The following is a 17499-nucleotide window of genomic DNA, read 5'->3' on the forward strand; positions in this document are numbered from 1 at the left end:
TGAGGGTTTTTCAAGTCTCAGATGAGGGTTTTTCAAGTATATCTGGAAGTGCTATGGTTTTGCATCGAAGTACAATGATATGAGAATGAACAAGAAAGTCACAAGGTTTATAGATTTAGCAGCTTTATACTGTTAAAAGAAGGATGTTTATTCAGCAGATAGTTCTCCTATTTCAAGTATATTGACATCCTGTGTATTTCCGTTGCTTTACATACATAATGCAGCATAAAGCAATTTTTCCTTAATTGGGAAGGAATTCAAACAATAAATGCATTTGTAGACACAATTAAATATCAACTTGCACAACCATGAACTTCATTTAAGCCCAACCATATCTTATACTACATACATACATGACAACTAGGTGTGGAATCTTAGTCTTATGAAACCCGATAAGAAACTATGGCTGCAGTATTGTTACCTCCAAGAATCCAATGCTAACACCCTTTTTTATTTTCAAATCAGTAGGCAACTTGTTCCAAGAAGGTAAAAGAAACAAACAGAAATCTTCTCTCACAGAGCTTCCCATTGGACATTCATAATTTAAAACAGGAAAACCAAACTGGAAGAAGAGGCTGCATAAACAATATTAGCAGTATAATCAAACTTTTTGCTCTTTGTTGAATCCAATTTTTCTCAGTTATTCGCACCAGAGCCATAAAGCTGTTCTATACAAATATTTGTCACGTATTTACAAGAATATCAGATTTCATTTCGTGTTGTATTATTATAAAAAAGAGAAAACCATGGAAGGGTCACCTCCAGCCAACCAAACCACTAGCGGCAGGCTCAGTGCTTGATGCAGGGAGGCCTCGATCATACATACGCTGGATCTCCTCCCTGTATTCCGTCAATGACTTGTCAAGTATGGATGGAGTTACCTCCACCACATCCCCATTTTTCAGCTTGCAGGTGGGATCACTCACAGGTTCATGATTCAGCATTGGTCTCAATTCGTCCTTCAAAGAAAATCCAGAAGGTGTCCATCTAGAGCTTCCATGACCAACTCTTTCCAATAGGTCCAGCATTGTTGCATTTGCTGGGAACTCCTCCACTGACATCTGTAGCACCCAAACACAGTGACAAGTTCTGTAAGCTACTGAACCAACGGATTGACCACGTAAACTAAAAGTGCCAAACAAGATAAAGCTTTGCAATTGCATGTATATTAAGGTGTATATATAATGAAGCATTGAAAATAGCAATATACCACCATGCTGACTCTTTATACTTTCTTCTTTAAACTATTATTGACACTGAAAGAAGAAAGGGCACGGGCACAAAGGACTTGCGCAAAATGCACGTCTTAAAAGAACCAAATGACGCCTGATGCACACTGGTAGGAAAAAAACTGCTCAATCTAACAAGTCTAAATAGGTAGAAACAACTCTAAATCACCAAGGCCGTGTTTAAAAGAGCATAGCCAAACTGACAAATCGGGCAAGTGGCAAACCAGGACCCTAAATATTTTACTTTTTAGAACTAGTTGGATCTAATGAAAACAGACATATAAATTATGATAATTTCTCAGGAACAAACCTTATCATTTTCAAGCATGATGACAAAGACAGGTCCTTCAGTGCCAGAGTGAGGTCTATAAGAATATGGGCAATCTTCAGAATGAGAAGGGAACACGCAGTGAGACTTAACAGAATTTTTGTAGCCAGTGGACAGTCGATCTTTACTCATTGTCTCACAGTGCCAGGTAACAACCCACTGAGCCCACTCCACCATCTGAAGCACAAAAGAAGAATATTTACAACCACCTTCCTTGTATCTCCAGTGAGCTGCAAATCCAAACTCAGCCTGTAAATGCATCTCCTTTGTCCGAATCTGAACTTCTAGTGGAACCATGCCCTCTCCCATAACTACTGTGTGTAGAGATTGGTACCTGGAAATTAAGATCAGATTTAGGGAAAAGAAAAGTAAAATATTGTCAATGACATGCCATCACTTTGAGATATAACATACCCATTAAACTTGGGATGATTTATGTAGTCCTTGAACTTTCCAGGTACTTCAGACCATAATTCATGAACAACTCTCAACGCTTTATAACAGTCTTCCTCATTTTCAACGATCAATCGTAGCCCATGAATGTCATGGATTTTATCTATGGGCAGCCCTTTTCTACACAAGATTTAATACCATCACTACCTTGAAGAGAATTTTGATAATATAAAGATCAACCATATACAAAACATTTCCTTGAAGTTCTTAACCTCTCCAAGTACATTTGCAAAGTTTGGAGAGAGAGAGAGAGAGCTTACTTCAACATTTTGCGGTAGATGCTATACAAGCTTTTGTGCCTCCCTGACAGGACATGGTAAGAAATGGCTCCATCTTTAAGTGCTTGCTCTAACTTCTCTACAGCAGAAGTAATCACTGCCTCATCAAAAGACTTTGCAAGTTCAAAGAGTTCTCTGTGCAGATCTGCATTGAGATATTTAAAGCAGATGTTTTCTAGCTGGTCCTTCCAACTAGAAATCCCTAATCGGTTGGCCAAAGGAGCAAATATCTCCAAAGTTTCTTTAGCAAACCTCTGTTGCTTGGCCACCGATAATGCTTCTAGTGTCATCATATTATGTAATCGATCAGCCAGTTTTATGAGGACAGCCCTGGGATCTGCCATCGCAAGGAACATGGTGTGGAGGCGATCTGCCTCAAGAGTTTTACTTGCTGTATTGTTTTCACGTGCAAGCTTGCTCAGTCGACTTAGCTTAGACACCTAAAAATGCCAAATTGTATTACCAATTTATAATGATTAAATCTTCTCATCAGAACAGTTACCAAAATAAAACCACCAAAGAGATATGGAAAAATATAAAACTTCACAAACTAATGAGCACCCGAAAATATTTATGCATTTATTTCCTTTTTACAGAAAAGAAAAGTTCATGTACTTGACAATTATATATCTTCTACAAAAGGTCATATTCTAATCAACCTCTGGAGCAAAATGCTAGTGTAAGGCATCTATACCAGTTTTGAAGTAATGGCAAATCAGTAGGACAATCAAATGATTCACATATATATGAACCTAATTCTACAAATTTTACCTTAAAGAGAAAAAATAAGTTGCAATCAAAAATCAAGGAAGAAATAGGAAGATTTGGAGTTTATTTTTATGTTAATCTCTTCAATCCACTGAAAAGAAACAAGCAAATGATTTAGAGTTAATTTAGAGATTGTTTAGCGTTAGTTAAAATGTAGATGAGGTAATCGCAAGTGCAGCAACTGTTTCTTTCATGGAGCAGAGATGAGAAAACAAAATTTGTTTCAGAAGCAGCAGGTTTTAGTCACTTCCATAAGTACGATTGACGTGAATTACTCATGTAAGGGCATAAAACATGCATTTCCTATTTGTTTGGTCTCCTGAAGTGTAATGGTCATTGCTCCTTGATGCTCCTATCTTTCATGTCATGCTTTATTAGGTTTTGATTCATCAAGTGCAGAAAGAAGAAGTTCATTGTGCCACCAATTATTATTATTATTTCTGGAATGCATGCATCACGCATTTTATATCGCAAAATATTGAAGGATTTTGGAACCGGAAAAAAAAAAAAAAAAAAAAAATGAAGAGACTTGAAAAAAGATCGATAAAACTAGAGCCAATCTAGCTTTCAGTGCAGTAGAAAAATGACGAAAAACAAAAAACTAATTACACCATCTGTAACTTCAGCTGAAGTGTACCGTAATAGATGTTCATTAAAATTAGAAAAAATCACTTTTACGGTTAACACACAATAATTTTATTGCCCACCCCCACTTCCCTCCCGTCTTCACTGAAGACCCAGTAAAGGCTTGTCAAAAGCAACCTTGGCAAAATAGCTTAGGCAAGGCAAAAAACAACAAATGCCATACATACATGTTTGACTAATTTAGGTGATTGTTTTAGAACATATAATAGTCCATATACTTTTTTATTTTTAAAAAACATAATTTGACTCTGTCAAGTAAAGCCGAAATGACTATATCAATCAAATAATAAAAACCCAGATATATCCGAGTTATAGTTGACTCATTTCACCCTCCAAGATAAAGTGAGTGCTTGGCTGCTTTGAGTGACCCAAAATACAAGCAAGTCTCAGGACATCATATTTACCATAATACTTGATATTTCAAATTTAAAAATCATGTCAAATACTATTTCTATGTGTAGTATGTCATATTATGATCTTTATGCTCAAGTGCCAATCCTTTCAGTTTACTTACTATATACCAAAATGTTTTGACCACGTATATATTTATACACGATATATATTTATACATATAACAGAACATATACAACCTAGTCCTGACTTTTTTACTTGATTGAGTCTTCATGTTAACACAACTCAATCTCCAGTCGAGTCCAAGTTTCGAGTTATTGAAGTTTGGTTCATATCCAATTCATTCAAAGTTCAACTAAAAATAACATGAATAAAAAGTTTTGTACATAATTGATACTAAATTTTAATTTAGATTATAAAATTAGCAGAGCTCATTGATATTATATTATACAATCCCCATATCATAGACCAATTTTGAACTAGCAAACCCAAACAACAGTTAATAATCTTAAGCATTCAATAACAAATAATTAAATCAAAATTGATGCCTCTTACCCCTTCAACCAAATCAGCAACCCCAGCTCCAAATGTTCCAAAAATATAATCATAAGCAATAAAAGAATCATCAAGTGTGTCATGTAGAAGCCCTGCAGCAACTACTGTGGAGTTAGCACCAATCATTGCAAGCAAAACCGCCGTCTCTACACAATGCTGTAAATAAGGATCCCCGCTTGCCCGCATCTACAAAAACCATGCAAAAAATTCTGAATACAAAGATCCAATTCTAAACCAGAAATTCAATTTACAAAAAATTCAAATATACACACACACCTGCCCTCTGTGAGCTTTCTCAGCTTCATAAAAAGCATTAACAACAAAATCTTCACAGAATATCTTGTGTCTCAATTGTGCACCCAAAAGCAAATCTTTAGCATATGTTTCTGAACGGGAATCCCTAAAATTATCCTCCATATTAAATGTAAGTTCATCCATTATAATAGATGATGAATCTACATCGATGGAACCACCCTGTACTTGCAAACTTGGGGGATCATAATCAATACAAGAACCCAGTGCCTGTCGCAAAAACCCATTAAACAATCCACTAGCCCCTGCCCGTATTGAACAATTAAAATTCACATCCCCGCCGTTCCTCTCGCGCCCAATTCTCATCGGTGAACTTATCGACGAACCCACCCCACTACTACTACACGAAACTGGTCCTTGGAACACCGATACCGGACTCTGATCTCTTTTCAGAGACGAACCCAACGAAGGGTACTTTGAGTAACAAACAGAACTACCCAATTCTTCACCTCTATCGTGCCACAACGACCCCAATTCCTCGCCGCTACCGGAATAGCTTGACGACGATGCGTGTTTTACCAATGGCGACGAAAACAGGCAAGAAAGCCCGCCAACGATCGGCTTTTGGGACGGCGAAGCAGTGGACGGCGACGAGAACGAAGGTCGTCCGTTCAAATCGAAATCGCAGGACGCATGTGAATTGATCTGGCAAGAGTTTTGTGCGGCACACATGCTACCCGACGGGCTCGCATATAAAGCTATTGACGGAACCGCCATGATTTCTAGAAAACAGACCTCTGAAGTTTGAAATTTTCAGATCTGAATTATCCAAAAAAAAATCAAAAAAACCTAAGAACAAAGCTACCTAAAATACACTGATTGTATAAATTTTTGTCTAAAACCCTAGATTGTGATTCATATATACACAATGAATCATTAGTTGGGAAGAAAACCTAAAAGAAAGGAATGTGAAGGAAATAAAGCAGATAAGATGTGTGAGAAATTGAAATCAATTTCAGTATGAACAAATTTATAGAGATCTGATTAAAACTTTGATCTTCATAAAAAGTAGAGAAAGGTGCCAACCAAAATAATAAAAAGAAGAGAAAGGGGTTTAAGTTCTGGAAAATAGAAATGTATACTTTTGAAGAAAATTTACAAATTTAATTCTAATTTTTCGAAGAAAGAGTCAAACACGCTTTCAATTTCGGTATAATATTTAGATATATGTATATATGTGTATATGTATATATATAGAGAGAGAGAGAGAGATTTTCAGGCTTAATTCTTCGTCTTGGATGATTTTTTTTCTGAGAATCTCCAACTCCTCTTATTATTTATGCTAACCGGCCGGACAAAAGAAATATTGAAATTACGCGGCTGTCCTACACAAATACCTAAAATAACGGAAAAAACCTTTCTTTATTTACTTCTCGTGCTGTGACAAATATCCTATAATTACAGGTTCCAGACATGCTGGTCTTTTATTACTTTTACCTGCTTATAAAACTCTGAAATGGTTTTCATACCTTTATGTAATTTAATAAAAAAAATTATATCAATCAAAAGACTCTATTGCTTTTTTTTTTTTTCTTTTTTTCTTTTTGTAAATACTATATAATAGTACCTAAGAATAAACCTAATGAAATGTCATTAACAGAAAAAAAAAAAAAAAATTTATTTACTTTTGTAAAATTTTAAATTATGAAATTGGTATGAAAAATGATACATTGCATTTTAATAATATTTTATGTCAAAATATAAAGTTATTGAAATCTTTTATCATAATGAAAGAATAATTTGATATTTTTTGAATTTTTTATGTGAGTTCCTAAGTTATATTCAAAGACTGTAAAAAATAACGATCTTTTTTATATAAAACTGAAAATTAGATAATAAATACTAATAATATAAAAAAGGTTTGTACTGCGGTACTAATTCATCTTTTTATTTTAGTGAAAATCGTTGATATTCAGAAGTGTCATTGGATTTTTGTCCAAGCTATAATAGGATTGGAGATTCTTAAATTTATAGTGGTTATTGGCAATTAATTCTGTAAAATTTTGAATTCCAATAATCTTTTATAAATGAATTAAAACAAATCGACAACTGGACAATCCTTTCCATCAAGGTTTTGAGTGAGACAACAAATATTATTAACCAAATCATGGTTGATTTGTTTTATTTGATTTCACATTATTTCTAATTCTCAATTACACACTTTGTAATATTTTACACGCGCACGCATATTCATGTTAACAGTACACGAGACGAATTTATCATGTGCATCCCAAGTTCCAAAACTAAATCTTCATATAGAATTTTGATTAATAGTAATACTTTTTATAAGAGTCTAGGGAAAAGAAAACATTATCTACATCTTATATTATTTTATTTCAATTTGTTGGAAATGAGATAGTCATGTTAACAATGGAATTATGAATTTAATAGACAATGGAATTATGAATTTAATAGTATACATTGTCTTTTAACATTTCTTCTTCTTTCATAACTTGTTAAAAAGAGAATTCACTCATTTATTTTATTATGAATATCTGAACTATTATTGTTCACTGTTCAAGAATTACTGTGTAGGCATTTCATACAAGGTCCAAAGACTGGCTTTTTTTTTTTTTGTTTTCTTTAGTTAAAAGGGTTCCACTGAAACAAAATTGTTGGGGGTATTATGGACAATGTGCTTGTGTTGACTGTTGAGTCATTCAATGAATCTTCCTCTAAATTGATTCAGGTTTTTGATATTTCGTACGGAATTCAATCCCCACAACGTTTGTAATTGGCACGTGACGTATGATGGTCTGCCATTTGCGGGCACGTGAGCCGCGGTTACGGCGTGTGCTTTTCGTTTGACGGCTATGGCCTATGGGAGCTGTCATACTCTGTTCACGTTGTTTGGAATGCTGACTTGGTCTTCCATCATCTCTGAAAATTTGCCATCCGACGGTGGGGATGAGTTTATGACTTTTCTGGTCTGTGGAGAATCAGGAATGGGTTCTGGTCCAATGAGTCAAAAAGAGTTGCAAGAAGTCTATTTTTGGTTACATGACTCTTGAAAAACCCATGAATTACTTTTACCTTTAAAAAAAAAAAAAAAACCCATGAATTACAAGCCATGTTGATATTATGATAAATTGCTAATAAGGATGGATTATATGTATAATAATATACCCCAAATTTGGTCACACATACACTTAAAAAACTTAGGGTAGAGTACAGTCACACCCTTTGAGATTTAGTAAAAAGACATTTAGATGAAATTTACCTATTTTTTGGACAAAGACACCATCTCAAGGTTCAAAAATGGATAAAGACACCCCCTTTACATGAGAAATTGACCAAATTACCCTTTGACCATTTAAGAGACTTTTTTAACTTTACCATTTAATAAATTGGACCAATCTACCCTTATGAACAATTTATGCATAAAAAAAAAAAGTAACAAAAAAAAAAAACTTTATATTGTTTTTTTTTTTTTTTTTTACTTTGTAAATGTCCTAAATTCTATAAAATATAGATGTCTAAAATGATTTTTTGATCCAATATATATATTTCAAATAAATTATATTTTGTTATTACTTCTTTTTTTTTCTTTTTTATTTTAAAATTAAGATGCTTAATTCTTTCGTCTAAAAAATTTAAACCATATAACTTTATGCATCTTAAATTATATATCAACTATTATGCATTTCCCAAAAAAAAAAATACACAACAAAGGCATGCATAAAGTTATATTGGTACCTATTTTCTTTTATATTGAGAAATGCATAATATTTGATATATAATTTAAGATGCATAAAGTAATAATGGTACCATATTTTTTAGTTTTAAGGAAAAGTGATTAGTTTAACTTTTTTAGATGAAAGAATTAAGCATTTTAATTTAAAAATAAAAAAGAAAAAGAAAAGAATTAATAACAAAATATAATTTATTTGAAATATATGTATTGAATCAAAAAATCATTTTAGATGTTTACATTTTTAAGAAGTTGGGACATTTAAAAAAAAAAAAAAAGAGTGAACAATGTAAAGTTTTTTTTTTACTTTTTTTTTATGCATAAATTATTCATGAGAGTAGATTGGTCCAATTTATTAAATTGTAAAGTTAAAAAAGTTTCCTAAACTGTTAAAGGGTAATTTGGTCAATTTTTCATGTAAAGGGGTGTCTTTGTCCGTTTTTTAACCTTCAGGGGGTGTCTTTGTCCAAAAAATAGGTAAATTTCCTCTGAGTGTCCTTTTACCAAACCTCAAGGGGTGTGGCTGTACTTTACTCAAAAACTTATATTCAATATCTCAATTTAAAATAAATTATTAAACTGATGTTGTAAAATACTTGAAATACTGGCACATTAACAAAGCTTAACCTTGTTAGGATTTTGAGAAAGAACTCATTAACATGGTAATTATAATTTTTTTTTAAATTAATTTATCATTATCTAAAGTAAGATTTAAGCATAACTCATCAAGATAAATGAGTTAGTTGTGGAGCCTTTGTTTTATATTTTTACCTTCCAAAGTAGAAGGTTAAGAATTTAAACCTCCATAAGAACAAAAAGTATGTGCGTCAGTATATTTCTCTTCTTAAAAACGAGTTCAACATCCCAAACTCTTACCATCAATGTTTTTTTTTTTTTTGTTTTTTTTTTTTTATTTTTTTTTATTTTTATTTGAGCTCAAATGGTGATGTAATTTATTTATAGCCCTAATACATCCATGCGGAACTTGTTTCTTCAAATCAATTATGGATTCAAAAGTGAAATTTAGGACTTCTCTGAATCAATTTAATAAAATTAGTATTAAGCATAATGAAATATTAAATAAATTTTCAGGTAGGTCGAAGGATAACAATCTAGGCCTTTGTTTTACAATCTTTTCATATGATAATTGAAGTTGTCGCTGAGCCATTGGTTTGTTTGAACTATTGGGCCAGGAACATGAGAAGACCTAACAGACCGGCAGAATTGGGCCTTTTAACCTGGTCTTCAACTATTTTGGTGATTGTGCCATAAGAATGATCTCCACAATAAGTTCATAAACTACAAATCTCCTATATCTTTTATGTCATGGATTTTTATTTGACGAGTGAATAAATTCATGTGCAGTCCACTATTTAGATCAATTTTTGTTTATCAATCACATGATTTTTAGAATATAAACGACAAAATGCCAACATTGTTTTATATACGAGGAAAGGTGATCATAGTTCAACTTCAATATTGGTTGAATTTTTGTCTCTCGAGCTATTTTTGTCTTATCTTTATTTCTAAAAGTCAACCACTCTTCCGTGTTACGGCTTCCCAAAACCCTTATGGCTAGAGGAACTCTTGCACACTCCTTCATAATTTGCTTCCCTATTTCCACGAGACTTGGATTCTCTTGCTCTTTCCCTTCTTTAAAAGCCAATTGCTTAAACAGAGACCAAGTGTTGGATCAAATCTTCAGTCTCACCAAATATTTCGATACAGAGAGTTTAGACATATCATTATGAGTTTAGAGTGTCTAGAGATATCTTAACTATGAAGTTCAAAATAAAAACAAAAAATTCAAAGAGGGTCGAATCATACCTTCAATCTCTATTTTGTTACTGAGAGTTTATAAATAGAAACTCAAAAGTGTTTTGGATCAAAGACAAACTCACCTTGTGGGTGGGCCCTCAAAGACATTATTTGCAAACGACATCCTTTGCATTTTTTGTGATAGACATCTCGAACTCACTGCTCATCAAAATAATATCGAAGGTTAGTTTGTTTTCAATTATCTCCTCTAAACATCTCACATAGGCAGAACATAGAAGAGCTAATGCAGTTAATTATTAATTATTAATTATCAAGCACACAATGTTCAATTTTCCTTATTCCAAATGCCTATGTGTTTGATAGTTTCTGTTGATAAGAATGTTTGGATAAGTTTCTATTTGTGGGATTATTCCGAATCAGTTATCTCTGCATTTCCTTAAATCTGTCACTCATTAAAAAACACTACGTACCAAATAATCCTTAAATTATTCAATGAATCTTCACCTTCTCTCCAAGTAGCAGAAACAGTGACTAGGGACATGATCTTGTTGTGTCTCATTAGTTAGTTCTTTGTGAATTCTTGATTTGTCTTAGATCTGTTCCAATTTGTTTGCTTGTATAAAGTATAAACATATGTGTGTGTGTATATATATATAGACATATACACCGCTTTGGGCTTGGATAAAGACTTGATTTTTGAATTGTATTTCAATTCTCATAAGTCAAAGTCATCCAAGAAACTCATACAAAATGATTAATCTTAAATTCAGGAAATCGGACGGTCCTCGGCGACTTTATTTTTTATTTGTATTTTAATTTCCATAAAGCCAAAATTATCCAAGAAACTCATACAAAATGATTAATCTTAAACTCATACATCAGATTTCCTGAATGTATATATGTTGGTGGATGGACGACAAAGTAAAAGGGATGGAAAAAATATATTCAAGGAAAATTGTGCTAGAGAAAAAGTTCAGTTTCATTTGTATTTAATAATTTTACAGAATATATATACTCATAAATCGTATGATTCAACAAATTTATTTATTCTGGAAACAAAAGGACAACGTGAATGATAATAGTAAAAATTCATAATAACAATTAGTTAGACACAGAACTGATGGATGAAAATTTACAATGAAATAATTAATAAAAACATAAATTGAAATTAACAAAAATATTTAAAAATTTCATGAACCAATGGTATTAATCGGCTCCAACACACAACCAATGAGTTTGTAGTGTCTATGTGTGTACACCACCGAAGAAATTCCCCTAGGCCACTATAGGTTTGGTCCACAATGAACCCTCTTTTTTTAAAAGTTTTTTTTCAAAAGTTAGCGTGTCTGTCCATATTTTTTATCTTAAAAAAAAGTGCAAATCAACTTCTATTTTTTTTAGGATGGTGCAAATACTCCTCCTCCTCGACTACCCTTTTAACAACAAAATTGACATAAAGTAAATCATAAAACTCATTTTTGTCCTTTGCCCCCTTGCGTTATAATCCCCTCCCTACCCATTTTGCCCCTCTCTCGCCCTCTCCCAAGTAGAACCTATTGCCAGTCCCTTTTTCTAGCACAACATTATATAATAATTTTTTTTTAAGCAAGTAAGAAACAATATATGATATTTTAGAACTAAATATGATAAATAAATAACATAACTTAATTAGTATTATATAATATCATATCGTAGTGGGTATAATAAATAATATATTTATGTTCATATATTAAAATATATAATATTAGTGAATGGTACCAAAATTAATTATATGCATTATTATCTTCTTTAATAAATATGTTATATTATTTATCAAATTTAATATTCTTTTAATATAATGTATGTTATTAGGGTAAATTACATAGACCTCCCTTATGGTGTGTCATAATTGTAGGGACTTCCCGTCTGTTTAGGGAAATTACTCATACTTTTCAAAAAAATGAAACTATCCTACACGGACCTCCCTTTTGTTGCGGTTGTTGGAAACGGGGGCATTAAAAACATAAACTTTGGATGAGATTTGAAATAAATTCCGCTAATAATTTTTTACGGATCTGTAGACAAGCGCGTTTCTCTCTGCAAGGAGATAAATGTGGTATATTTACTTTCTGAAATCCGTTTCCGGATGAATGAGAAATTAGCTCCAAAGTGTGGTGTTTTGGTGAGCCTAAATGGGTATGCAAAATGTGGGAAGTGTTTGTCCCACATGGAAAAAATGTTGAAACAAATTGAAATTTAAATAAGCTGAGTTTAGGATTTGGGCTTGGGCTTGGGCTTGGGCCTAGTTGTAAAGTCCAGATAATTCTTTTTTGGAATTTTGGATTAGGCCTAATTTTGGGCTGGGCTTATTTAAATGGATTTCACAAATGGGTGGGTTTTTTGGGTGGTTGGTTTTTTGAATTAAAAAAAACTACCTTTTAGTTTTTCTAAAAGGTTACACCTTTTAAATTAAAAAACTATATTTTTAGTTTTTCTAAAAGGTTACCCCTTTTAAATTAAAAAACTATATTTTAGTTTTTCTAAAGGGTTACACCTTTTAAATTAAAAAACCACTTTTTAGTTTTTTCAAAGGGTTACACATTTTTCCGAACCATCATAACCCATAGTTGCACCCACTCGAAAAGGCACATTGCAACCTATTGGAATGGATATGTCTATTGGTGAACAGACACCATGTGAACCATTGCAACCTATTGGAATAGATGTGTCTAGTGGTGAACAGACACCATGTGAACCATTGCAATCTATTGCAATGGTTGTGTCCAATAATGAAGAGATACACCCAATCCGAAATAAGCATTTCTGTTTCTATAAATACCCCCCTTTGAATCATTTGCAATTAATTCATTTTCATTTTCTTCTATCTCCCTCTCTAGACTTGAACCCAACCCAAGTGGGTTCAAACCATAGGTTAAGTGGTTCGAGCCACTTGAACCCTAATCCAATTTCATCGAGCCATATTAAGATTGGTCTGAACCATTTGGTTTAGATTACATCCAATTCAGCATTTATATAGCATATAGATGCATTTTTGAGTCAGAGAGAGTATTACACGGAGAAGGTTCGCCGTATTCACGAGTTTGTAGTGCTGCTACTGGTGGATGTAGACCGTTGTATCCTGGGAGATAGACGCCACTGAGTCCGTTAGCACCATAGCGGGGCGAATCTGTCTTAAGGACATAGTATCCAATACTAGCCTCGGTCCAGGTTCATTCCTTGTATATTATTATTACTTTATTGCTTTATTTTTCATATTTAATTAAATATAGAGTTGCATATTTAATTAATGATTTCTTAGCATATTATTAATTATCTTATGACATATTAGTATAAGGGTTGTTATATCTTAAAAGTCACATTAAGCATATATTTTTCCAACAACGGTTAACGCTAGCCAACGACGAATTATGTTGATATCATCCACTTAATTAAGTTAAATATCCATAAATACCCTTATCCTTACCATTATATATATATATATATATATATATATAATTGTTGCTTGACAATGGTCCAATTTTGTGTCATTATTAGGGCTCAAATTTAGGTGTAACTCTGCATAGTTCATCCAAAAGAAGATTTCATCTGCAAATCAATTCTTCTAGGTACGTTTTGGAAAATAAGAAGTAGAAGATTATGTGAAGAATTTGAAGAAGAATGATGAAGATGGAGAAGATATCTTCTGCAACTTAGGGCTCAAAATTATGGGTATAAGAGTTCATCTGCAAATCAAGTCTTCTGGGGTACGTTTTTGAAAAGTAGAAGAAGATTGTGTCAAGAATTTGAAAGAAAACGATGAAAATGGAGAAAACATCATCTGCAACTTAGGGCTCAAAATTCTGGAATCATAACAAAGTCATGAACACAAAGTAAAATAACAGAGTCATGAACACCAACATCAAATAATCACTCCTAAATTCAATAAGATGGCAATCTTCAGTTGAATCGATGGTATAGAAACCCTAAATATGAGGGTTTCACATAAAGCATATAATCTCTTTCTCAATGCGTTGAAATACAAAAACCCTAACTTACGATTTCATTATCATTAAGGCATATGAAATGACATATCTGTCTTAGAAAGAGAAATACTTAATGGAAATTTTCTATTAGTTGTATAACTGATATGAGTTAATGGTACTTTAGTAATTTAACATAGAAATGTGAGGGCATTTCAGTAAATTTAATAGGTCTGTTAATGCACTTGATGGTCCGTCGCACATAAGAGAGGTTTGTGTAGGATGGTTTAATTTTTATGGGAGGTTCGAGTAATTTTCCAAAACAAAGAGGAGGTTCTTGTAATTATGACAAACCATAGAGGAGGTCCTTGTAATTTACCTTATATTATTTACCAAAATTTATTTTACATACTAACTAATGATAAATAGTTACTTAATTATGTTTATCATCACAATTTTTCATATAAAATTTGTGATTATGTCATTAATTAATTACATAAATATTATTATACCAACATCGTTATCCGGACCTTTATAATAAATTAATAGAGTTATAAATTATATTATTTAATCATATAAAATATATTATTTGTTATACATACTACACTATGATATCATATAATATTAATTAACACAATAATCAAATTATCATTTATTTTTTCTTCGGTTAAGACTGTTAAATGCAAAAAAAATCTCTTACACTAAGTTTTGTACACAATGACCCCCTATCAGGGAATTGTCTAAAATGGTCATTTTACATTACTTAATTTTTTAAATATTATTTCATTCCATTGACAAGAGGGCATAGTCAATATTTGCACGAAATTAAAAGTATATATGTGTTTTATAGGAGGGTAGTTGCATTATATCAATTGTGCAGGGGAGTTTACAAACAAGCAAACTAGGTCCAAGTACAAAAACTCAAGCAAAACGTAAGAATATCATCTCTTTATAATATTTAGATTTAGATGTAATAGATAGTTTAACATAATTATACTGAATGGGTGGACGATCTTACTCTTGAACCCCGATAAGGAGTACAGAAGGAAATAAATAAATAAAAAAAATCATATAATCTTTATATTAAAAAAAAAAAAATATATATATATATATATATATATATATATATATAGTTAATACAATTGTGAACTAAAAAAAAACTTTTTGTGGGACTATTAATTTTTTTTTTTTTTTTGTAATTAACCTCTTTGTACTTATAATTTGACAAAAGTGGTTTCATAAAATGTTTTAAATGGGCCTGCCGTATGCTTGGAGTTAAAAAAAGTCGCGGAATTTTATATAACGTGTAACATATATATCAACTTAATGACTTCTATATCCTTTTGTAATCAAAATTTTTATTGGGTCAAGTTTTACCAATTTGGACAGCTAATAATATATGTTCTTCTTTATTTATTTAAAAAAGAAAAAGAAAAAAAAAAAAAGCTAGTATATATATTATTTAGGGTTAATTTCACTAACACCCCCTCAAGTTTGGCTAAATATCACTCTGAAACAACTTTTGAAAATTATTATCACTTAGGTCCAATTTTACTTTTTCGTCATTAACACCGTTAAAAAAGTGCGAAAAGACAAATCTACCCTTATTTTTAAAATTCAATTTAAGCTAAAATATCAATAAATTTTAAAAGGCAACATTGCCCCCAACAGTTTCTCTCTTTAAAAATTATGTGTATTTATATATATATATATATATATATATATATATATATATAGGCTCAGTGGCCTTCCAGCAACAACGACGGCGGCGACGACGACTGCGATGGCGACGGCGACGGTGACGGAACTAAACGTATAGATATTTGATAGATCTGGCATCAGTGATCCAAGCTTGCATTTCCAAAACTGTCACTGTTCCGAAACCAACGCCATAATGGAAAAAGCGCATCTTTATTCTTTCCATTCAATTCATCATGAAAACACAACAAATAACAATGTGGCACCAATAATGCTAATTCTTTCTGTCAACTATAAAAGACAAACTACATAAAAATCACCAGAGGAATTTGGGAAAAAAAAAAAATTTCTTCTCCCAGTGGACTGAGAGATTCAATAGATTAAGGAGGAAGTCAGGCCCAGATTTGGGACACCGCCGGCCAAGCAAATCTCTTGTCACGTTACGCTCGCACTCCAAGGCCATAATCAAAGTGGAATTTCAGACGGCCCAGATTTGGGACAACGCCGGCCAAGCGATAGACTCTGTTTGCTATGGTTTCAAATTCGTTAATGAATGGTCTTAATTTTTTCTTTTATTGAATTAGTTTGTGATTGATTGATTTGTGTATGAGAGAATTACTCAGTTGGGTTTTTTTAAATTCACAATTGGGTTATTTGATCTCCACAACCTCCATCGCCGACGTGGGTCAAGGTTTGCAAACAATATGAAGGGAAAAGAAAAATGCGCGTGAGAGATGAGTGGTTTGGTTTTTAAAATTACATAAACACCCATAATTTTTATGAGGTGGTAGATTTTAGTGGGGGTAGTTTTGTACAATAGCTTTTCTGTATATATATATATATAATTGTAAATTGAAAAGCATTTAGGGATAATTTAGTCTTTTAATCTAGTTTTGTAGGTCAAAGAACTATTTTGACAAAGTCAAAGGGTATTTTAGTTAATTTACATGGTGTCAGAGCTCTGCATGTGACGGTTGGGGTGTGAGTGAAAAACGGAACAAACATTTGCAGTATGGGTGAAAGTAATTTTCGAAAGTTTTTTCAAAGAGACGCCAAATTTCATTTCATATCTTTCTATGTAGCTTCCGCTACAGGAAACATCAACAATGCCCTTATTAGCATCGGATAAACTTGAAAAGAAACATTGAACTAATTACCACTTAGAAATGTCATGATGTGGACACTTCTTTAGCAAGTCATTCAAACGTTCACATGCTTCATGAAGGGGTTCTCCTTCTTCTTGTGCAAATTCACGAATGGAAATTCTCATTAAATCGATTCGACTTGCCGGATAGTACTTTTTTAGGAACTCTTGTTGCAATTGTGCCCAAGAGGTGATTGTATTTGATTGCAAGTTGTTGAACCAATATTTAGTTTTATCCCAAAGAGTGAATGGGAAAAGCTTCATTTTTAGGACTTCTTTCGGAACATTGGTGATTTTCACGGTGGAACA

General features: G+C 32.4%; 1 protein-coding gene and 1 non-coding gene across 2 annotated transcripts; one reads left to right on the top strand and one right to left on the bottom strand.

Annotated features, from left to right (window-relative positions):
* Positions 1-576: 576 nt before the first annotated feature.
* LOC132283158 (probable GTP diphosphokinase RSH3, chloroplastic) lies at positions 577-6171 on the bottom strand. The gene is made up of 6 exons (XM_059785074.1): positions 4884-6171; positions 4608-4793; positions 2271-2728; positions 1972-2130; positions 1540-1891; positions 577-1061 (listed from the first exon to the last, which is right to left on the bottom strand). The coding sequence occupies exons 1-6, from the start codon at positions 5634-5636 to the stop codon at positions 756-758; spliced, it is 2214 nt and encodes a 737-aa protein (XP_059641057.1). The 5' UTR covers positions 5637-6171; the 3' UTR covers positions 577-755.
* An 11041-nt stretch (positions 6172-17212) lies between these two features.
* LOC132287308 (small nucleolar RNA R71) lies at positions 17213-17319 on the top strand. The gene has a single exon (XR_009472990.1). It is a non-coding gene; the product is annotated as a small nucleolar RNA R71 (small nucleolar RNA).
* Positions 17320-17499: the final 180 nt, after the last annotated feature.

The sequence above is a fragment of the Cornus florida genome, unplaced genomic scaffold, assembly GCF_030987335.1.
Source record: "Cornus florida cultivar Cherokee Brave unplaced genomic scaffold, ASM3098733v1 CherokeeBrave_3.0.0_Hap2_Chr11, whole genome shotgun sequence".
Classification (NCBI taxonomy): domain Eukaryota; kingdom Viridiplantae; phylum Streptophyta; class Magnoliopsida; order Cornales; family Cornaceae; genus Cornus; species Cornus florida.

What these genes read in the sequence shown, in the direction of transcription:
- LOC132283158 (XM_059785074.1), bottom strand. Translation starts at nt 5,636, where the DNA reads ATGGCGGTTCCGTCAATAGCTTTATATGCGAGCCCGTCGGGTAGCATG. An exon ending in TTGCTGATTTGGTTGAAGGG is followed by an intron (nt 2,729 to 4,607) that starts GTAAGAGGCATC and finishes TGGCATTTTTAG; the next exon opens with GTGTCTAAGCTAAGTCGACT. An exon ending in AATCATCCCAAGTTTAATGG is followed by an intron (nt 1,892 to 1,971) that starts GTATGTTATATC and finishes CTTAATTTCCAG; the next exon opens with GTACCAATCTCTACACACAG.